We start from the raw sequence: 23578 nt of genomic DNA, 5'->3' as shown, positions 1-23578 counted from the left end.
ATGTATTATATATGCCAAATTCCATCTTGACAAGTTTATACATTTTGGTCAGATGATGATTTTTGATTGACCATGATTACAAAGTGTTCCGTAGTAGCATGTGACAGGTTAATCTTGGGAATTACTAATGGGTCAGAGGCAAAGTTGTAATGTATTCTCTCATTTTAAGGTGAAGTCATGCCATTACCACTAGTTTTCCTGACTCTAGTCATTCATGCATTGAGTCACTGTATTATCTCTGTTGGGGAAATTTGAAACTTGGTCGAGTCTTGACTTTTCATATTTAGTGACTTGGCACATGTCTTGTTACAATACTGTTGTAGTGGGCAGAGTTGGGCAGAGTTGTAATGTGTCATCTCAATTTAAGGTGAAGTCGAGTCATCACCACTACAGTAGTTTTTTCCTGACTCGAGTCATTCATTCATGTAGTCACTGTTTTATCTCTATTAGGGGAAATTTGAAAGTTGTTTGAGTCTTGAGAAATTTCAATTTAGTGACATGATACATGTCTAGTTACAACACTCAGGGGCAGAGTTGTAATGTGTCATCTCATTTTAAGGTGAAGTCGAGTCATCACCAATACACTAGTCTTCCTGACTCCAGTCATTCACGCATGTAGTCACTCTTTTATCTCTATTAGGGGAAATTTGAAAATTGTTTGAGTCTTGACAATTTTCAATTTAGTGACATGATATGCGTCTAGTTACAATACTCAGGGGCAGAGTTGAAAAGTGTCATCTCATTTTAAGGTAGAGTTGAGTCATGACCAATACACTAATTTTCTTGACTCAAATCATTCAGGCATGCGGTCACTGTATTATCTGTATTTAGGGGAAATTTGAAACTTGTTTAAGTTTTTTTGTTTAAGTTCAAATTTAGCAACTTGATACATGACTCCTTACAATACTGCTCAGGGAATGGATGTGGTTGTCCAGAACAGTTTGATGGAGGAATGAAGCAACCTTCTAAGTAAACATAAAAAATTCAAAGCAGAATTTCTGGTCAGCACTGGCAATAGATTAAGGTTTCAAGCAAGCATTTCTCAACAGTTTTCTTCGCATTTAAGGTCTACTGATTTGCCAGTTCAAGGAAGCAGAGTGCTTCCGTGAATCTTTGCGATTCAAACATGGTCATTGTTTCAATTAACAATATTAAAATCAAAATGCCAAAAATTAGACTTCAACAAAAGGGTTTGGTATTACTGCGTATGCCATTTTCTTTATTTGAACTGGTCTAAGTGTTAACAAGTGCAGATATATAGAAGTTGCTGTTTCTATTCAACTCATAAGTGCATATGAAGACGACAGACTTGTTAACTTACTCTCTTACTTACTGTTTTGCTTTAGCCTTTTGGGTGGCAAATAAACAAATAAAGAGATATACTATACAGCAGCATTGCCTTAACCTTACACATGGAAAACAAAAGGTGCATAATGAAGATATCAGTTTTTTGTTGTTTTCCACATATTCCTCACTTCTTCAAGGTTATAGATTTAATATGTTGAGGAAACCTCACTCCCTCCCCCCCCCCCCCCCCACAAAAAAAAACACAACATACTGAACCTTGTACACTACATTCCCTGGCAACAGTAACCATAATGCAAAAAACCCATCCATCTCATAATATTTTTTAATAAGTAACCATCATGAGTCCTTCATTGTGATGAATTGCTTTAAATCTTTATTATATTTACTCAAAATTCAATACCACGGTTACTGTTTACTTTCATATTTTGGCTCATTTCCTGATTTATTTGTTATGGGGGAAAAACGGGGAAGAAATTCATGATCTTTCATTTTCCATGATCTTGTAAAAGCTTATACTATATATATCTTACAGTTTTGGAGAATTTGTCACTGGATTCATCTTAACAGAACTTAATATAATTAATAAAATAAAATATAATTATTGTAACATCATCTTTACAAACTCTTACTCTATATCATTAATTGAACAACATATTTCCAACCCAGAAACACTTCCTCTTGCCCTAAATAATATGCATTTTGAATTGATTGCTGATCATAGCACACAGCAATGATGCACAAAATTCCATTAATATAAATTGTCCCTCAGAACATCTGATACCCAGTAGTTCAAATATATCAGTGCACATAATAATTATTTGCTGTGAACAACAATATCTCCGGGCTAAGGCCATACATTTCTAAGCTTTCAATACTAAAGAAATATTAGGCAAAATCAAATGTCACAGAAGCAATCTTAATGACTTGGAAGCAAATTAGAATACAGAAAGTGGATCCTATTCCTTGTACAAATTACAGCATACCTTCTGTAGGACTAGGTTAGATTAATTGTATTAGAAGTGGGGTTAATGGCAGCACTGTATAGAGTATCGACCAATGTGTTAGTTTTATTTCAGTTAACTTTCTTTGATGCCCAGTTATTATGTAATGAAACGATATTATCCAATAAAATAGCTTGGCTCCAGGATTACATCGTCTGTAAGTGAGAGCTGAGGTTGCAATCAAAATTCTGCAATTTATCACATACTATGCATTCGAAGTTAAATATCTTTTTGCATCATGTAGTATTAGCAAGGATGGGTGGTAAGACCAATGTATCAATTGCTTTATTCTGAAAGCTTACACCAGAATTGTTCTGTTAAATCTTACATACTTTAATGGAGGATGTTACGTTTGAAGAAAATGATTTCTTATGACAATTCCATTTAAGCCTGCCTATAAAAGCACTTAGAATTCAAGTTTCTCAATATGTCACTTACCTACTGTAACCATATTGAACTTTGGATTGTAAGATATACAGTAAATGACAAACTTTCAGTTGTTCTTCAATTTAAAGTGAAAGAATATCTGATCACTGCATGATATAGAATGAAAAAGTTTAACTCTGCCATCTCACTCTGTCGGAAGCCATTGTAGTGTGTTGCAATTCAAAAGCAGTTGACAACCCACTTATTTGCTTTTCAGTTCTCTTACATGTTAGTGTAATATGCACTTATTTCAGCAACCCAAGGGAAAGCATAAAATTGCTTTCATATCCTACAACCTGCCTGCTTTCAGTTACTACGCATAGAAAATAATCTCTGGAATTTGGCCGCCCTGGACACCAGTACCATTAGTGCTTTCAGGGGAGCACTGGAACTGAAATGTGACACTGTGACTGGTTATTTCAGTCAAACCTTCCTGGCCAAAGAAACTCAACTCATCACCATTCAAAATAGCATTTGCTGTATAGTAGGCATGTGGGTTGACCATTACAGGATGTTCAAACATGATGGCAAATATTCTGTTGGAACCGTCCGAAAAAAACTTGGTCTCAGTCTCTGCGAGGACTTGCCCATTCTTCTTGAGTTCGATCCGTATTTCATAGTTCACAGCTGCAGCGCTGGACCCAAACAGGCCAAACCCGGCTACAAAGATGCGCTTGTCGACCGCAAACTGAATGCTGTCGCACCTCCCACGATAGCGCCACTGGTTGCTTCTTCGTGAGGACGACTGGAAACGGTGAACCACAATCGCCTGCAGTCCTTTTCTGGCTTGGCAGTTGAATTCTAAGTTTGGCTTAGTGTCAGAATGGAAATGGAGGAAAATATCAGTGGTCTCTTGGAGGGAAAGTAAACCTGATCTTGCAGCGTGATTAGCAAACTCTTTGACGGGCATGGCAGGGACCCGCACGAGGTACAACGCCTTCTTCAAGACTTGTCGCATGTTCTCTGAGGTCGGTCGCAGCTCTCTGCGGTCGCATTCTTTCTCCGCCCAGTGGCACAGAGCATTAAAGAGAACAAGCTCTTTGACGTTTAGCGTCTCTCGATCAAGGATGCCCTGCAGAGTGACGTGATCGACCTCCAAGAAACTTTCAGAGGCCAGAGCAAGCTCCGCTTGAGCATCGATCACTTTCCAGCAGCGGTCCAACAGATCAGCATCTTCAAATAGGTGACTCTGAGTAAGTAAGGTGCAGACATTTGATGCACTGAGGTTTTGCTCCAGGAACTCTACACAAGCCCTGGCAAGGTGTGGTACCAAATACTTCTTAGCTGCATAGAGAGTTGAAAGGACATTGTCTTCATTTAGATCTGTTTCATCAGAGTATAAGTACCTGGAAAGTAGAAATATGAAAGAAAACTCTTCAGATCATCAGTTTGAAGTATTTGACCTGTAACAAAACATTTACACTCATAATAACAAGATTACATATTTGCGATGTATTACATTCCAACATCAAGTGGTTTAAATTTAATATGTGAGTATTAAAACATAGAGCCAGTCACATGTATTTATGTCACATTACTGTAGATCTGCCATTTACCTCCAAATCATTAATGAGGATTGCATTTTAACAGCAAGATAAAGTTAGTTGTGTATTCCAGGCATTCTCAAATGTTTATTTGTAGACTAAGTGACATATCAAAACAATTAAAATCTGCAAGTTACAATTATTGGGATTTAATGAATACACAGACTTGCACAGAATATACACACTGTACAGCATCTCACACTACTATTAATGAACATGTATTTCAGTGGCTTGTCATGATGCTCACAGAGCAGACTGCAGTTTACAAAGACCATTGATAAGATGGTAACAATTTGATAAGATTCTGCAACAAAAAATTCTGCAAACAAAATGGTTTCAATGTACGTGGAGTATGCTTTTGGGGACATGATAGCTATTCTGTAAATCATTGTTTGAAGATTCAACAGTCACAATTTCATGTCCAGAGATAACATTCTCCATCTGATACAAAAGTCAAAATCTGAAAACACACTGCAGACAAACCTGAGTAAAGTAAGGAAGGCAAAAGGCTCCACGTCGGGTATGTCGATCGCAGACGAGTTCTCTGCAAGCTCACCATAGAACATTGCATAGAAGACTGAGCTACCAGTCGCAAGAACGTATTTGTGAGCTGGTATCTTCTGACACGACTCTTTAGGACCAACATTGAAAGAAACATCTGACATTAGGCCGTTATTGAACATCACAGCATTCCTCTCTCTGATCGTAGCACCGTAGGACTGCCAGTTATCCGAGGGCCACGATCTACGCAAGGCAACAGTGGATGGGCGTGGCTCGGCAGATGTGGATTCAGGGGCAGGTCTGGTAGGAACCTTGTACATACACAAAGGTTGGTTGGTGATGTTTTGTGAATAAAATGGAATGGGATTGGAAGAGCCTCTCGTCCTTTGCACGAACAAAGGCACTTCCATGTCTTCGTTTATTTCATTCTGTTCAAAGGACAGGCTAAGGTTCTGGTGTACCTCCATTGCATTCGGACCATCTCTGTTGCTGTTATCCATTCATCACTAGTTTACAGTGCTCAGACTATCATAACAAAATCTGTGGAAGAGAAAAGCAGGCTATGTGTATAACATTAGGTCAATACAGCAATTCACCTTGATACAAATATAGCAAGCAATGTTAGACAGTATTTCTACATTAACTGTTTTTTGAAGTGATGTGAAGCAGTGAGCATTTTCTGCATTTTAAGGGAAGTGTTAGAGTTTGCAGTTGCCAGTGAGGATTAAAATTGGGTTAACCGTGTTTTCAGAGGGTAAAGTCCTTGCAAATATCTTTGAAACAATTGTTGATTTTTGTATATGCCAATGTAATCAGATCTTCATTTTTGGGCAATACTGATGACCTTAATTAAAAGATATATATCAAGCACAGGAAACATGAAGGATGTAACCTAAGTTGTTAAAAACTTGTACTCAATCATGATCTGTTATTAAGCACCATCAGGGCATAAACTAACCACAAGCAAAAGTTGTAATCCCAATTTGAACAGGGATATGGGGAAATGTACTCACAATAAAAGCATTGTGAGTTTGTGCATGTGGAAGCTGTTTTTCTTGTCAAGGCAATTTCGAAGGCCAAGAAAAGAAATATGATATAATGTTGTAAACCATCTACTTTCACCATGTCCTTTGCTGAATTGTACACACTGTCATAATAATATGCAGGCTACTGTATACCTGCTTGGTAAAACTTTATTTCTTCAAAAAGGAATTCATGCAATCGCACACACAACAATTTATAAAATAATAATAATAATTTTTGACCGTTTTATTTCACATTCATGAACCATGCATTGTGCCTTAGCCCTGCCATTTGTATTTCACTCATTTCTGATACATGTATGCTAGGTAAAGAATGGGTGTAAACACTGAGGTGTTATCAGCAGGCAACACCAGTACTTATTTGTTGCCTAGGCCAGGGAACTGCACCTACCTGCATATGCTGATCGTTAGTCTAGCTATAGCCTAGCCTCACATACTTTCAAGTTCTAAATCTAAGTTGAACATAAGATGCTGCAAAGTGTTAGTCTACCATTGTCAAGTTTTGCGAACCTACCATTTTACAGATCGAGTCTGAAGTTCATTTGAATATATGCATCACAGTCATTCGTTTTACTTATATGGCTCATGCATTGAGAAAGCTCTAGCAGCATAACGCTAGGCATTCGCGACAATGATTTGACATACCCTAGGCATACGTCAAATGTGGACTTAATTTCAACTTGAACATTTTAGATCACAGTTAATCAGTTAGCAACGCTACAACATCTATAGCCTAGGCTAGCCTACAATTACAAAGTTAAATACAAGGTCTGTTAGTGTTACTGTCAGTGTTACTACAGTGTTAGGGCTAACGTTAGTGCACACTAAATAAAGCACTAAATAAAGGTCGTTAATAATTATGACTTAATATGATTACCATTCGTTCGAACGATATCGGGTGGACCCCATCAATCTGCTTATTTCTCGAACAACAGGGATTACGTTCAAAAGGTCTACTGTGTGTGATCTTTATTTAATTCAGTCATTGCAAACCACTGCCAAATGTTCGTGCAACAAATATTAGTATTATCTGTACAGTGTGTAGTACGTATTGTACCTTGGGAGTATTAAACTACAACATAAACAATGGTACGGTAGTGCCAGTTTCACTAGAGGTCAAACAAAGGTTAGGATTTGTGGAGGGCTTTGAAAGTTAGACGATTCCATTTGTCAAACTAACGTCGGAAATTATACTGTTCCAAATCTAAATTTTCCCTGACTGATTAGGTAGGGCAATGAAACCATTCATCAAATTTCAAAATATAATTTGAAAATTTTCCACACTGCTAGTTGAAACCCCATCTCAATATCTTGCCCCTAACTCGGGATATGTTTGATTGAATGTACCTATTTTGACTAGCTAAATCTTTCAACTACTCCAGGAAGTTGGATTACAGTGGGGGAGGGGGTCTGTGATGTCAGCATGGGGAAATGCTCTTCAGAAGCTAATTAACGTAAACCTTTTTTATCCATGGAACCTGACACATTTCAAGTTGGAATGTTTGCTTAGCTGTCAAAGTTTCTACTAAGAATTTCATAAAAATCATTGTATCCTCTGTGGAAAAATGATTGATATTAAAAATTCAGAACATTTTCAGCAATATTACTAAGCAATCAACTCCAGCCACCAGAAAATCCATTCAAGACAAAATTCTTGGTTTGAACATGTTACCTCATGGGTTGAAGAAGATTTAGGTTAGGAATGGAGAGGGATCATGAAGGGGTGGAAGATAAAATTTATGCACATTGCCTGAAAATGTTGCATTAGGCACACAATTCATTTTCATGCAGTAAAGTTGATGGACTGTAGTCTTATGCATAAACCATTGCATTGGTTCCTCAGATGCTACACAAAATTCAGTTGGAAAACTCAACAGTTTAGTGTGGCCACAAATGACATGTTTACAAGTTGTGTGAAAATAAGTGGGCCTGACGTTTCGATCCGAGCAGGATCTTCTTCATAGGCTGAATGACATTAAAAATTGTCAACATCAAATGGTGTCAAATGTGATCCCTTCTTAAATACGAAATAGTTACAGTACACATATGCAGTACAAAAACAATATTTATTCTTTCAGTGGCTCAATTCTGGTGATTTTTTGCAATTTTTAGCTCAGCTGAAAGCTTTCAGCTGAGGAATAGCTATCATGCGATTTATGAATTGGTTGATGCCCACAACTAGTGAGTGCTACAATTAAGAGCTGGAAATCTCTGATCTTTTCTGGATCACACTTAATAGTCAGATAGTTAAGTGGAGTTTTGAGCAACTTATATGGCAAGGATTCACAAAATCTTTGAGACTTTCTGGTTAATTTAATGCATCTTGAAATTATTCTGAACATTAATCTTTACCCCTATTCCAAATCCATATAAATTGTTATGTAATACACAGCTGATTCTCTTTCTAAATCCCATAAATAGCTACTGCTATTGTGTATACATGTTCCAGAAGAGAAAAAGCACATTCATGATGGAGTAGGCCTATCTTTATCATACTTATTGCTCTTTCGAGTCATGGCTTGCCTTTATTTTTGTCGCTAGCTGTAACATTCTGTCTTGCATGTTACCGTGATAATATGTATCATTTTTTGGCTATCATTTTATTAATATTTCTCCTTGGCAGATCCATGTTTATACATACAAAGGTTTTCTCACAAATTAGAGTTTGGAGAGAAGACCCACGTGGTATCCATGACAGCTCTCCGTCTGGTCTCTAGGATGAAGAGAGACTGGATGCACACGGGTAGAAGACCGTCAGGACTCTGTGGGGCTGGTGAGTATTGAATTTGAAGCTATAAAGGGTGTGAAGACTTGCGCAAAAGAGAAAGGTCTTATGCCGGTATTCTGACCTAGTTTCGAAAGAGGTGTAACAGAAGTAACACCACCATCGATCCCAGAAAATACACACACAGCTTGCTACCGTCGGTAATTAGACACTAGTGTACAGTCAGTACATACAGCAGCGGTCAATACCCACAGTATACAAATGATACAACGATGGACATCTCAGGTCCAGCTAAAAATAACAAGGTATCACGTTTCATTACTGTCTGCATTTTGTAGCGACACAAACAAAACGTCACTTGCAAGCAGCAGAAAGTTAACTTTTTCAGATGGCCGCACGCAGTTTGGGGCTAGTCTTCAATGCCTTTAAGAAAGACCAAAAGTAGAACAACAGTTTGGTTGCAGCAACTTTGGCTGATTTTTAGAATTTACCATCGCTTAGGCTTTGCATGATTTCAGTTGGGAAGGAGAACGGAAAGGGGGTGGCGGGTCGGGGGGGGGGGATAGGATAGAATGAAGGGTAGGTAATAGAGAGTGAAGAAGGAGGCAGCTGATAGTGGTTTAATATTAATCAGTACTAATCTCCATCTTGCCCTTGATATCACTAATAAGAGACCTATGGGGCAAATAAATGTAGCAAATTCATTTGAGTAAGTGCTACTTTAGATGCTACATGAAAATTTATTAAAATAGTTTTATTTGCTATAAATCCTGCTGTCCTGACTAATGGGTACCAGACACAGTGAACATCATTGATATCATACTTATAATCTGGAAGTAAGTTTATGGAAAGTCAGTGTAATCGCTCTTATCCCCAAAATAAACATTTCCTGTTTAGAATGCATGGAGATGAATCACTGAATGCAGATTTGTAGGAAATGTATTTTGAATGTAGGTCGCATTTTCTGAGAGAAATTGATGTTGATCTTTCTATTGCTAAGGGTTCCTCTTCTAATGGTTGTATCTTGTGTATTTGACAGCATACCTTACAGTCTTTATCTTTCAACTGATAGCACTGTTCATGATACATACCATATGAGATATTTCACCCAGTTTAATCTGGTCTCATGCTTTCAGCAAAATTAAAAAAAAAAAAAAATGCAACAAGATTGTTGATTTAAATTCATTATGATAATTGTTTTGATTTTTCTTACTTGAAATCTCCCAATCAACTTTCATTCTTTATCAGTGGAAATATGTTGACTTTATATTGTAGCTTTGCTGGTGTCAGCGAGACTTCACAACTTTAACCGCACTCAGAGGCAAATCATCAAAGTAGTAAAAGTTTGTGACGCGACACTGAGGAAAAGGTAAGCTATGATGGATTTGATCTGCTTTTGTGCTCAAGAAGAAAGAGGGCAGAGGGGACCGGGGGGGGGGGTGGGAGAGAAAGAAGTTGTTTCTTGTTGCATACTGTTGGGTTATTTTGTGCACTGTTGTGTAAAACTAATGTATAATAAGTCATTACTTCTGGTTTAACCATTACTGTTATGGCCTAGTCTGCTGAAGACTCATGTAAATGTAGGTGTACTGTACTCTACTGTACCGTACCATACGGTACGGAATTGTCCTGTACTGTACTCTATTGTACAGTACCGTACTGCATTACAGCCACAAGCAATAATAAATGTCCTTTCAGTGTAGTATTGCAATAGATGATGATTTCATTTTTTACTAAGATGGAACAAATTTGGTTTAAACTTTTCTTCAAAATTTTTTATCCAAGGTAAAAATCCATCAAGTGAAACATAAAGAAACAAATTATTTTGCTGTCAATGTTTTCTTTCCTTATTTCTGTGTCAATTGCTTTTCTTTTCATTTTTGTAACTTCTTGCAAATTTTATTGTTTCATTGTATGACAGACTTCTTTGTTGTAAACACTGAATCATATCCATGTTTAAACCTTTGTAACTTTTTAGTTTCTGTCCACAATATAGTATGAATTCATACTATTTATTTTTTGTACAAATGAAGCAAAAATTCTTGTTTCTATGTTATTATTAAAATAAATCAATATCCTATTGTATAAAGTTGTATTTCTCATGTTTTCCTATTCTCATTTCATTTCTTGTGCAATGAAGATTGACAGAATTTGAGGAGACTCCCTCTGGTCAATTAACTGTAGATGAATTTAACAAGATTGATCTCGAGGAAGAACAAGACCCTCCATCCTTCACCAAGGCTAGAAGAAATGCCAAGATAGCACAGGTAAAGTTAGCCTGGAATAACCCACCTAATGTGATTTATTAATATCATCAAAAAATGATTTCAATTTTTTTATGCAAAAATAGAAGAATTGTCAATACCAGGGTGAGACAATTGCAGGACAGTAGAAATTGAGAAGGCTTTTTTGATTACCACAAATTTATGTAGTAGAATTCTTCCACATTGAGATAGAGGGGTACAAGGAGGTGAGGGGGGGGGGCGGGGTGTAAAAAAGGGGAATGGAGTGGGGTAGCATTACCTCATTAGCTAACCTGCTCAACTTTCATATGAAGGAATCAAGAATTTTGCTGGGACTTGATTCAGTGTTTGGTTGCACTAGCATATGATTGACACTAATTGCAACTTAATTCCTTCCTTCCTGATAAGCTGTATTTCAGTGCAAAAGGGATAACAGCGTGTCATAGGTTAATCATTTGAAAGTATAATTTTGAAAAATACTCAATATGTTTGCTAAATTTACTGCACACTAGTTATCCAATGTAATGTGATACTGTAACCGCATTTTACACTGGAAATTCCTATTAGAGCTCTTCCATCAGCTGGGGAAAAGTAATGCCATCATAAAGTTCTAGTCTTCTTTACAGAAAGCCAAGTTTATTTCCATCTTTATGAGATCATTTTGTTTTTTCTTCTCTTCTCTTCGTTCAGTTGGAAGAGCTCAGCAGAAAGCAAATGTCTGACTTGACTGGGGAAGTATCGACAGTTCAAATTGCGATAGAGAAAGCATTACTGCACAGAAGAAAGCAAAAGGATGATGGTAAATTTTATTATAATTTACATTAAGCCCTCCTCTCCCATCAGAATAGACTCAAAACGTCAAAGAAATACAATGAGAGGCTGGATGTGTCATAAACATTAATGTCATTGCACATCAGCTATGGCCGGTTTCTTTTAACCTGTGCTGCATTAACACTTCTTTGGTGTCTTTGTAAAAAATTGACCTTATTTTTAGTTAAATTGGATTTGGTATTAAACCAAGCCTTGGGCTCATTCTTCAGAAAGGACAGTTAGCTCACATCAATCCTTTAATAACATTCACATTCTGGGCTGATATTGTTACTTTAAAATGATGAATACTAATTTCCATTTGTTGATAAGATTTATGGTTAAAGAAAACAATACTTTTTAGTGCTTTCTATAGAACAATACTCTACTCGTTTTCTGAAGTGAGAATGAGTTGATTTGACAGTAATTAGAGCAGCCTGGAGGAGGAGGAGGAGGAGGAGGAGGAGGAGGAGGAGTAGGAGGGGGAAGAGGAGGAGGAGGAGGAGGAGGAGGAGGAGGAGGAGGAGAAATTCTGTGTTTTCCAAGAAATGCAACTTGCTGCTCAAGAATTGTCCATTTTCTGAAATTACAAGAGAGATCTAGTCAACCTCTTCACAATAGCTATGAACGAAGTATAGACCAGGAACTGTTGAAAGAATACAAACATTTATTCAGAACACTTCACTGGTTTGCCACTACTTAGGAGCAGTTTTTTTTTGTGAATTAAAAAAAATGTCAAAATTTAAATTTGTAAAAAGTATGAAGTGAAAAGGAAGATTTACGATTGTAGAAATGTTTTTAAAAATGTGTGCCCAGTAGGTCTCAGTTTACTGCCTGATGTTATATTGCTCATGGAACCTGCTGTCAGATACGAAGTCTGTTTCTGAAGCCTGTGTATCCACTGGGTCTGTTTCTGAAGCAGGTGCATCCGTTGGGTCGGTAAAATAAATTAAAGTCGATGAAGCGCAGCCCGTCTAGCAACATTGCTTCACCGACAGTGCATGTCATACTGACGGCTACTAATCCGCTGTCTCCTCTGTTATAATTAGTTTCCGGTAATGTTTTTTTTTTCCTTTTGCTCTTTCTCATTTTCGCAGATCAAAATAGCCTCTCGTCTCTCAGCACCCTGGATGAATCGGAACAAGATGCGATTTTGGATGATTTGGACGAAAATGATATTTTAACTCAAACAATACAAGAGGAAGAAAACAATATCATAATTGCAAACTCTCCCGTCGCAGGACCTTCCTCTCGGAATAGCGTCGACGAACCAGAGGCAGAAAAGGAAGAATCACAGGAAGATATAAGTGACTCTTTATCAAATGAAGGGAACATAGCCACAAATGTAACACCCCCCAGAAAGGATGATGTGTTAGATGAATTATTAATGCCCCCTCCATGGTCCCCTAATAGCAGCAGGACACCACAGCTGGGCCTTAGACCATCACCATTGTCACTGGGCCTGAAAGAAACTATTGAAGAATGCATGAAGGTTCCAGAAGAAAATGGTAAGTTTACTTTTATGAGAAGGTGAAGTGTCTTAGTGGGAAATTGCACACAGTGCCAAAAAACCTTGACTTTTTCGTAATGTTGCACGTCTCAGCATTTCTTAAATTAAGCTCGTTGAGGACGTGACGTTCTTTTTCTCATCGATGAATTGTAATTTCAAAAAAGGAAACACAAACTTTGTTAATGTTTCTGGCACTCCAGTTAGTAATTAACAGATAATTGTACATATGTAATAAACCTAATCATAGTCGGTCGAAGCATGCTGTGACAAAGAGAAATGATTGCTAGATAGGAAGTGTATTTAAGTATACCGCAGGTTACAATCAAATTTGGCAATAGCAGTTTAATATTTGAAGTCTCTTAAATTGTCTATTATGAAATACTATGGATTCCCATGAACAAAAGGTGCTACACATCTATGCATTTGTGTAGCAATTTGTGCATTTAACATAGCAGTTTGCTGTGTGATACTGGATGTTAAAGCAGCATTTTGCGTTGGGTCGCTTTTTTCCACCTTTTTAACATGTGCATCGATTTTTTTAGATGTATCAATCATAAAACAGCAAACTAAGATACCATCCAAGTTTCACCCTGCCAAGAGCGTTAATTAGCGAGTAATTAACGATTTATGTCGGTAACGAGTAAAAGTGTCCTCGACAAAGTTTTCATATCTCCAAATCCACTAGTTTGAATTCCACCAATCAGTGAATAGTATGTTTATTCATGAGCATTTTTGCGTTTGGTCGCCGTTTTCTACTTTTTTGACATGTCCATCGAGTTTTTGATTCCTTGGCGTTAGCCGTAGGAATCTATGCGGTCATGACTGCGTGTGTATGTGTGTATGTGTATGTGCGTGTGCGTGTGTCTGTGTGTGTGTGACGCCAAGCTTGAAATTAGGTTTTCTCAGCAATCCCAAGGTAGATTGATCTCATTCTTGGTACATAGGTTACCCATCATGAGTAGACGATCCCTATTTATTTTGGTGCTAATATCATGAATATTAATGAGTGGGCGGGGCTTAGAGTGATTTTTAACAAATGTCAATATCTTCGCAACCGTAAGTTCAATTTTCATGGAACTTGGTTTGGTGGTACAAGAGGAAAGTCCTCTATATGAATATGGTGACAGTTTGTCCAATCTCATTATTATTCATGAGGGGCGGGGCTAAGTGTTATTTTTCGCAAAAAAGCTTGAAATTAGGTTTTCTCAGCAATCCCAAGGTGGATTGATCTCATTCTTGGTACATAGGTTACCCATCATGAGTAGACGATCCCTATTTATTTTGGTGCTAATATCATGAATATTAATGAGTGGGCGGGGCTTAGAGTGATTTTCAACAAATGTCAATATCTTCGCAACCGTAAGTTCAATTTTCATGGAACTTAGTTTGGTGGTACAAGAGGAAAGTCCTCTATATGAATATGGTGACAGTTTGTCCAATCTCATTATTATTCATGAGGGGCGGGGCTAAGTGTTGTTTTTCGCAAAAAAGCTTGAAATTAGGTTTTCTCAGCAATCCCAAGGTGGACTGATCTCATTCTTGGTACATAGGTTACCCATCATGAGTAGACGATCCCTATTTATTTTGGTGCTAATATCATGAATATTAATGAGTGGGCGGGGCTTAGAGTGATTTTCAACAAATCTTCAGTATGACCCGGCCAGGAGTCGAACCCCTAACCTTCCAGCTGCAAGTCGGAATTCTACCCCAATACTATTAATGAGGGGGCATGAATATTAATGAGTGGTAGAGCTTAAAGCAAATTCTTTAAAATATCAATTTGTTCATCAAACTTGAGCTGATAGCAAGGAACAACATTTGTGTTGATGCTACATTAATATTCATAAAAGGTCGGAACCAAGTGTACACAATGAACCTACAGTAATATTTAGATGCCAAGGAATCTCAAAACCTCTTGGTTTTCTTGTTTACATACATCAAATCACAAAACAGCAAATTAAGATATTAGCCAAGTTTTTCCCTGCCAAAAACGTTAATTGGCGAGTATTCCACGTACAAAATTAATCGCATTCAGTTCCCAAGCCCACTAGTTTGAATTCAACCAATCAGAGATGCAGGTTTAGTTATGAGCCGTTGCTAAAAATAGATTCAAGACTTTACGTTGGTACAACCAGGGAGTTGTTATGCAACTCTCTGGTACAACTGCCATATAGACTGTACACAAATCAAGCGTGGTGTTATATTACGTATCTGTCAATGACGTTCGTAGTGTTTAAATATTCATATTATGGGCGAGGTTTATTGGGTTCCCAACGGAAAATATCTTGGAGAACAACAAAGTTGAAAGTTGCAATTTTTTCGACTTTTATGCCACCATTTGAAGTAAAATATAAATAGATAAGCTAGTTATGTATGTCGTTATGGCATAGTGGAGTCAGTGAGGTTGAGAAAAATCATAGAAAAGGACGCAAAATGCTGCTTTAAATGATTCCCTGTACTGCTGCTTATAGTGTCATGTAATGGCAAAAGTGGAATGTTCAAGGGCATCACATTATGTCTTCAAACCTGCATGCTAAAGAACTTATATACTAACTTGTTTTTTTTTTAAATTTAGAAGTAGGAAACATAGACAACACGATTGGCTATATATTACTGCAGTTTTTACTACCTCAGATGTGCGATAGTAGCGATAGGAAACCCCTCACCTTTCATTTATGTAAACAGACCAAATATGTTAATACCTTTTTGCTGAGTAGGAGGGATAAATTTGCTCTTAAACCTACCGTTGGCTCAACATCTTTGTCGTAAACATAAACGAAGAAGGAAGACTGACTGAGGACCTATTTATGATTTTTAGCTAAAGTATCATATCAGTTGTATCATTTGTGTGCATCTGTGAGTTTACATCGTTTTTTGAAGAATGGCATACACATACCCATCGTGATGATCTACGTAAATACCCATTTATCACAGATGGGATTAATGAAAAGGATTAATGAAAAGGGTGAGAGAATTTCCAGGCAATCCAGATAACTGTGACTTTTCTTCTCTTTTCGTTCCTCTTTAGTGACAAGTAAGCAAGTTGAAGATGAATCTGGTGAACTGGATTTAACCGGCATAGATGACGCTGATCTTGATAAGGTATTGAATAATTCATTGACTTGGGGGGGGGGGGATGGGAGAAAAATATAATTGCTGTGAGGTATGAACATCACATGAAATTATAAAAAAAAGAGAATGATTGGAATAGGTCCTTAAATTTCAGATCTGATGTTGCTGTAACAAGAAAACCAGAGAATCAATATGCAAAATGTAATTTGTATAAAATTGGTTTGTCTCATACTAGTGGTGCAAACTACTTCTTGTGTCAGGAAAGGAGGTCGAAGGGATGTTTACTAACAGTGATTACTTTTATTTACCTTTGTGGACATGCATACATTAAGCGACAGTAGTCTGATAACAGTGACATAGTCGCAAGCTATAGGCATGTGGTTTGGAACCATTATCACCCCCTCCCCCTCCACTCCCCAACCCATGCCTCTTCTTTTTTCCTTCTATATGAGATGTAATTGTGTTGTATTTGTATCTATTATATGTAACTGTTTTTTTAGCAACTTTTTGTGTTACAGTATGCATGAAATATTATTCTCTTTGTATAGTTCATTTTGAGTGAGAAGGAGGTTGAAGTAAAGACAAAAATATGGATGATGGAAAATGCTGAATACTACAAACAGATGAAGAGTGAGTGATAATAATCTAGTTGTCATTCACAGCATAAGACCAGAATATATTTTATTGCATTGTTCAGACAAAGTTTGTGTATAAATTTGTAGTGGTTGCATTGTTATTCTTCTAATGTACGTGACCAATATTTGTGACGATAAATTATTTCAAAAAAGTTCAAAGGATCTTCTTTATATCAACGGTTTGGTAGTGTTGCCCAGGGAGTAACCATATTTTAAACCAAACAATATTCTGTACCTGTTTTTTTTTCTTCTTGAGAAGGAAGTAGAGGGCTTTTGATTAACAAGAAAAATTGTAACAAAAAGAAAAGTGCATCATATTTACCTAAATTTTCTGTAAATTTCTAGTCACATTTACATACTATTTAGTTCAAGTCATTGGTCACCAACATAACCAACACATACCATGTTTGGGTTGATATATTTAAATAAATAAATATATGATTAATGTATAAATATTTACGTCCATAATTCATCAAACAACCTTCTCAAGTATTCAGTCGCTGCAGCTTGCAGTACAGAAAAACATGATCAATAATTATAATTTTTATCCCATTTTTTTTTTTTTTTTTTTACAGAGAGAGAAGAGGTTGAGGAAAGAGAGAGGGAGAATCAAGCAAAACAAGACCAAAAGAAGGTAAATTGAGGAAAATTTGATGATGATGATAATAATAAAAGGTTAAAGATTGAGCACATGCTAGCTGTATATGGTAAAGAACAGTTTCTAGAATACTACAGAAGAAGATAATATTATCTCATTTTGAGATTTGATTTGGCTATCTGAATGTTGATAGAAGAGAAGGCTATACATCTCACATGTTCTTAGCAGTTTTATAACCAGAGACTTGATCAGGAAGGACGGAAAAAAAGGGAGGGGGAAGTGGAGGGGAGAAGGAGATTAAAATATTTTTTGGGGTTGGTTAAGAGAGAGGCTTGTTATTGTGGTGATATCTAGTGAAAAAAATATATAAAGCTTATGAAAATAGCAATCAATTTATTTGTAACCTTCAAAATAGACAGCAATGTGAAATTTGTCTTTATCAGAACAAAGAAGCTAATGATTCAAATTGTTTAAAATGATTATTTCTTACAAATTAAATCGGTCTTCATATTTATTCCATTCCCCCTTTTTGTTCTTTTTTGTTGATAAAGTCATCTCGTATTCTGTCTGCCATATTTGCAGAATAAGAGGAAGCCAAAGAGAAAACCTCAGGAAACTGCAAACACTGCTGGAGAAGCCATTGAAAAGTTATTAAAGGAGAAGAAAATATCCAGCAAGATCAACTATGACGTACTTAAGAACCTGGAGAAACCTACCACGGACGTCGTCCGACCTACAGCAGAAGCAACGCCCCCACTTGATCCTACACCTCTGAAAAGAGAGACGGTTATATCGCCCGGTATCAAAGCAGAACGAGTTATATCGACCGGTATCAAAGCAGAACGAGAGTCAACTAAACGAGCCATTACAGAAGTGATCGAAGAAGATGGCGTGAGTTACTTTTGTCTGTCATATCGTTAGAGAGAATTGGGAAAGGGCGCAGATTAAGTTATTTAAGTTTAAATGTTTCCTTATTGCTCCTTGTTGGTTGGTATATAATTTAATCACTCGTATTTATTAGTAAAATGTCAGCCAAAAACTTACCTTAACATGCTCTAGCATTTCTTATAGTAATATAACACCTGCAGAGAGAGAGTGAGGTGTCAAACCTAGGAGGATCTTAATGTCTAATTCAATCGATGAATGTTGATATGAAACGATTCTTTTTGTAAATAAAGAAACTAAACATTTAGTAAAGCATGGACGGATAAAAATCAACCTTTTTGGAAAAGCATCAAAGAAATGTGAGCATTTTACTTTGTCTGTGTCTTCATTGTTAGTTTAGTCCTTGCAGAGACTTCATGAACGAAAACCATGAACAAAATTATAAAGCTCTGAGTAATGAAGTCCTCACTCATGTCAAACACAAATCTTGGAAGGAATTATACATCGCATGAATTCAGAGCATAGGCCACTACTACAGCAAGGTGTATCAGGACCTGTTCTTGGTCTCCTAGTTGACTGCTAGGGCATAAGTTTGTAAACTAATGCTGTGCCCTTCAGAACGGATCCATTACTTTTATATATAATGACAAAAAGCTAAGAAATGTTGAATTTCAATTGTGAGATATCAAAAGTGAAAAAAAAGGTTCATGTTAATGGGGGCTGCTATTTTGTCCAATGTATGTTTGTGTACAAGAATCAAAGCCTAAATATATGTTATAAATCGAGCATGTGCTTTGCAACGTCATGGTGGAGCGATCCGTTTCACTCGTAACTGGAACAACAAAAGGTCTTTCATCTCCAATTTTGATTGTAGCAGATAAATATTCTACCTTAAAGAACATTCTCCCATTACATCTTCATGTTCATGGCAATATGCAAATTTCAGTTTTTGGACCGGGCCATCATGATTTTAAATTTTTTCATCTCATGTTTAACATTTACACATATATCAATATGTAAATTTCACATACGGGTTTTCCCGATCAGATTCATGTTCTATTAAATCTTGTCTGCTATCGTCCTTTCCAGCCGCCTCGTAAACGGAAGGTCTCGGCCAAGCCATCGATGCCGTCAGTGGGGGAACCATCCCCAGTCGTAGCCCCAGACATTCCACAAGAGGTTGTCGTAGAAACGGGTCCGGTCGAACAGCACGAGGAAGGCGATGATGACGACGTTGGGGATTACTTCCCAGAAGACGAAGATGGTGAGATAAATACCATCCGATCTTATTTATAGCGGGTCTTCTCTTCAGACAGAGCAGAGAAAATTGTTGATTTGCTTTAAATTTGAGTCCCATTTGCTGTTAAATATATGAAAGTTGGTTAATTGTAGGGAGAGGGGGTGTTTACCATTCACATTTCTGACAATTGGATGAAGACAGACCAATTCCAATGACTGCAAAGTGATGCTCATTCATAAATTGAAAATTCTGACATGAGGCCAATGATTACCTCGCAAATCACCTGCTGTGCAGAGAGAAGAACTGTTGGTTTTAATAGGTGTAGTGGTTGGTATATCAATAGTTAACAATATACAAGATGGAGGATGTTGGTTGATTGTCATCTTAGGTAAAACATTTGAGACTTTCTTGTGTTTAAAGTGTGTGCATGAAATTGTTTCTTGTTATTAGTACAAGCTATGGGTGGGTGCAAGAGGTATCAGAGATTTGATTTTTCTTTCATGAACCAATTGGCACTCTGGTGCAGTACATTTATTATGATACAATCCACTTAGATCTTTAAAAGTGCAAGTTGTACGTTTAGTGGAAACAGTGCTCTGAAATTTGTAAGGAAATTTATTAATATTCTGAGATTTTATGGTAACTGTATAAAACGTCTTTCGCAAATTTTGATTTTGTTGGACAGATATGGACGACTACCAGGAAGGTTATGATACAGACTGAGATGGGAGATAACATTCTCCTCCGTAGAAATATTTTTCAGCTGCCCATCTTCACCGCTGCTCCAAGTTGATGCGGACAGGAACCTGGTCAGTTCAGGGTCTATTTCTTCTCCTGGTGTGAGTCGTCAGGAGAAAAAAGGCACCTCAGTAGAAGGATGCAGAACCAAATATGTAGAAAAGAGATGTTATATCCACTCATGCCGCTAGAAGAAATAGCAACACCTCAAGCAAACGTTACAGGCAACATGTTAGACTGCCATGATGAGAGCTGAGACAACTTAAAATTGACTCCTCACAAACTCATGAATATTCAACACTGTCAGCTGTGCCATCACCTTATCATCACAGCTAGGCTCAATTGTAAGACTTTATCCTATAGAAAATGCTTTGCCATAAACAGAAGAACACACTTCATACACAAAATATCTTTCACAATGAAAAACATTTTGGTATGGATATTTCCTAGCGAGGGTTGTGGATATTAAACTGGGTGGTACCTCTGTCAATTATGTTGAATATGGTCATATTCACTGGGTCATTGTATGACCTCTTTAAGCTACCCGAAATGTTTGGGAATGTTACTATTGAGAAATAATGAGAGGAAACAAAAGATGTAGTTTAAATATGTGATAGGACAAAGAGACTAACTTATAATTGCTACTTAACATGCCTTAATATCATCAGATGTTCTTTGTGATCTTAATTTATGATTTCAGTTATTCAGAAATGCATTTGATATCATGAAAAACTAAAATTAAAACCTGGTTTAGCCTCTCAGAGCAAAATGAAGCCAGGATAATTGGAATAAAGTGGTATGTCTGGTTTTGTGGAATTAGAATCAATTTGTAAATTTTGAATGGTTCTATGGTGGGAGACAAACATTCTGCAAAAAATGACATTTTTACTTGAATTGTATCAAATTAAAGTGTGGATTTGAAGCGGGTACTAATGGGAGAGAATAGCTGTTTTTCTTTCCATTTTGGTTATTGCGATATTTGCTCCAAAAAGTTACTAGTTAGGCCTTATTTCGTAAAACGAAAACAAAAGCCGAATCCGCTTCGTCAAAATGTGTTCTTTCACTTATCTAACTTAAACAATTTATTCAGTTGGAATGTGATTAAATTTAGGCAAAACATTTATATCAGCGTTTTGTGGATGTTCACTTTTATTTTGGGAAATAAGAAACATTCCTCTTTCTAATTGTTGTGTTTTTTATTGTACTGAGGAATTATAGAGCGCAGACATATCTATCACATAACGATGGTCAAGGAGCATCACAATATTACCCTGGTCAACAACAATCTGTCAAACATAGAGACAATCCCTCCACATTGCAGCAGCTAAACAGCGCCCAACTGACAGTTTATCTCACAGGCCCCCATTTATACACCTGGGTGAAGAAGCGCAATGGAGATAAAGTGCCTTGCCCAAGGACACAACGTAATGATCTGGCCAGGACACGAACCTGCAAGCCTTAGATGACAAGTCCACTGCCTTAACCACTTGACCACAACGCTCTCAATGCTCTGAGTTGCAGCCAATGACTGTATCAAGGTCCTATAACAGACCTGTATACAAACACTTCATCACTGTTCATCAGAACTTTAACAAGCCATTCTATTCTGAGGTGGGAGTCGAGTCACAACCAGTAGTTCTCCCGACCTGTTTCAATTGCATGCATCAAAATCCTCTGCAGGGGACATAAAATTTCCTCACAGATGATGAATATTCATTAGGCCCCATCTATTAATAATATAATTTTCTGCCTCCTTTGTGTGATTCAAGATGATCTAACTGTACAGTAAAGCAGACTCTGTGTGCACTTCATCAGTATCCAGTAACAGAAGTCTCACTGTTCGCTCTCTGCTTTGTTTCAAGAGTCTGGGTCAAGATCCTCCAGCAGAACATTATGCATATTCATTTCTAGACATCAATATTCCAGCCAGTGGGGACAATTTCCTAATGCTAATACCTGTCTAAACTGTTCTCCAATATCATGCTCTCAAAGCACTGGTATTGACAGTACAAACAGTTCCTAACCTTGATCTGATAGAAACATGATCTTGGTACTGCTCGTACTGACAATACAAGTACTCTGAAGAGGGACATGACACTACAGTATAGAAAAAAAATTGTCCCAATTGGATGCAATATTCAGTTTGACTTATATTTATAACAGAATTGTTAAGCTCTATGCTGTGCTTCATATTCACCAAGTTCTCTTAAATAATGTAGCACGTTTCATTTAATACTATATTAAGTTATTTATTTATTTACTTTCTTCTTTTTAATAGAATGTGTAAAAGTAAGTTGGCCTGACATTTCGATCCTAGGAGGATCTTCTTCAGAGGCTAAATGACAAGTAACAGTAACAGAAGGGACAAATACATGCACATAATACAGACAGGTTAATGAGCAGGGTGAAAACAAAGAGATAGATACAACCCTAGGAAGATAGATAAGAGAATGGATTTATTCTGCAATGGATTTATTCTTAAGAGAATGGATTCATTCTGCAAATGGGGAATTTTCAAGGTTTCAACACTTTTAAACTCTGGGTATCGCTTTAATGACAATCATATGAACGACTTAATATACTACTGATATGTGTCGTATAGTTTTCAGGCTCAGTTTCAAGTTTAGTACGTCCTGGGACAATCGGAATTATATAAGAAGGCGAAGTTTTTGCTTCTATGTCATATCCAAAACATTATTAATTTGATAAGAAGATTTTCAAGTTAATTTTGTTTTCAAAGTATTTCCTATTCAGTGGTGTAGTGGCAATGCGTCTTAACCTTTTTTCGTTTTTTAGGGGGGTATTTTAGTTTAATTTTTTTTTAAACTAATCATCCATTATACAACGTGTGCGTTCTATAGGTATTCTATTTTACATTCACCATTGATGTGATTTAGTTACAATCTTAAAATGTTATGTTTACCATTTTTTCGTTTGTTTCAAGACAAAAGAAAATGACCCTTTCTTTTGGGCCTCAGGGATTTCAAAATCTTGTCAAAAGATTTACTGTAATATATTCAGATGTACATAGTCATTGTCAAATTCCAATTTGTTTTTCCATCTCTTAATAAGTGAAAATATTACGGAGAAATGTAACCGTTTAGTAAGGAGTCATTATTAATGTCTTGTTTTCTTTCTCAGAAGGTATATAGATACCAACATCATTCTAGAGATACAAAGTAAAGTTGTATACCTACCACTACACAAACGATATCAGCCATTGTTGATGAAATCCTTACAGTTATATCATATAATAGAAAATGGGGTGGGTGAAAGAGAGGGGGGAAGGGAAGTGGAGAGCT

The 23578-nt window shown here is 36.9% G+C and overlaps 2 protein-coding genes across 3 annotated transcripts in view; one reads left to right on the top strand and one right to left on the bottom strand.

The window, feature by feature from the left end:
* LOC139971244 (transcription factor IIIB 90 kDa subunit-like) overlaps positions 1 to 23372 on the top strand; it is a 33744-nt gene extending 10372 nt beyond the window's left edge. For both annotated transcript variants that reach the window (XM_071977542.1, XM_071977543.1), the window contains exons 7-17: positions 8447 to 8596; positions 9824 to 9917; positions 10689 to 10815; positions 11482 to 11590; positions 12696 to 13106; positions 16137 to 16210; positions 16729 to 16810; positions 17391 to 17449; positions 17996 to 18304; positions 19388 to 19562; positions 20224 to 23372. In XM_071977542.1, the coding sequence (XP_071833643.1) occupies positions 8447 to 8596; positions 9824 to 9917; positions 10689 to 10815; positions 11482 to 11590; positions 12696 to 13106; positions 16137 to 16210; positions 16729 to 16810; positions 17391 to 17449; positions 17996 to 18304; positions 19388 to 19562; positions 20224 to 20261 (1628 nt within the window). In that variant the 3' untranslated portion in view covers positions 20262 to 23372. The remainder of the gene's footprint in view (positions 1 to 8446; positions 8597 to 9823; positions 9918 to 10688; positions 10816 to 11481; positions 11591 to 12695; positions 13107 to 16136; positions 16211 to 16728; positions 16811 to 17390; positions 17450 to 17995; positions 18305 to 19387; positions 19563 to 20223) is intronic.
* LOC139971245 (BTB/POZ domain-containing protein 6-B-like) lies at positions 1192 to 6895 on the bottom strand. Its single transcript, XM_071977544.1, has 3 exons — positions 6701 to 6895; positions 4763 to 5320; positions 1192 to 4081 (listed from the first exon to the last, which is right to left on the bottom strand). Exons 2-3 carry the CDS (start codon positions 5278 to 5280, stop codon positions 3049 to 3051), a joined length of 1551 nt encoding a protein of 516 aa, XP_071833645.1. The 5' UTR covers positions 5281 to 5320; positions 6701 to 6895; the 3' UTR covers positions 1192 to 3048.
* Positions 23373 to 23578: the final 206 nt, after the last annotated feature.

This window comes from Apostichopus japonicus, chromosome 8, assembly GCF_037975245.1.
Source record: "Apostichopus japonicus isolate 1M-3 chromosome 8, ASM3797524v1, whole genome shotgun sequence".
In the NCBI taxonomy this organism is placed as follows: Eukaryota; Metazoa; Echinodermata; class Holothuroidea; order Aspidochirotida; family Stichopodidae; genus Apostichopus; species Apostichopus japonicus.
Note: the sequence above shows the minus strand (reverse complement) of the source record. Positions and strands in the feature narration are given on the sequence as shown.

Coding starts and splice junctions, on each gene's coding strand:
- LOC139971245 (XM_071977544.1), bottom strand. CDS start 5,280: ATGGATAACAGCAACAGAGATGGTCCGAATGCAATGGAGGTACACCAG. Junction 4,082..4,762: donor GCCTTCCTTACTTTACTCAG/GTTTGTCTGCAG, acceptor TCTACTTTCCAG/GTACTTATACTCTGATGAAA.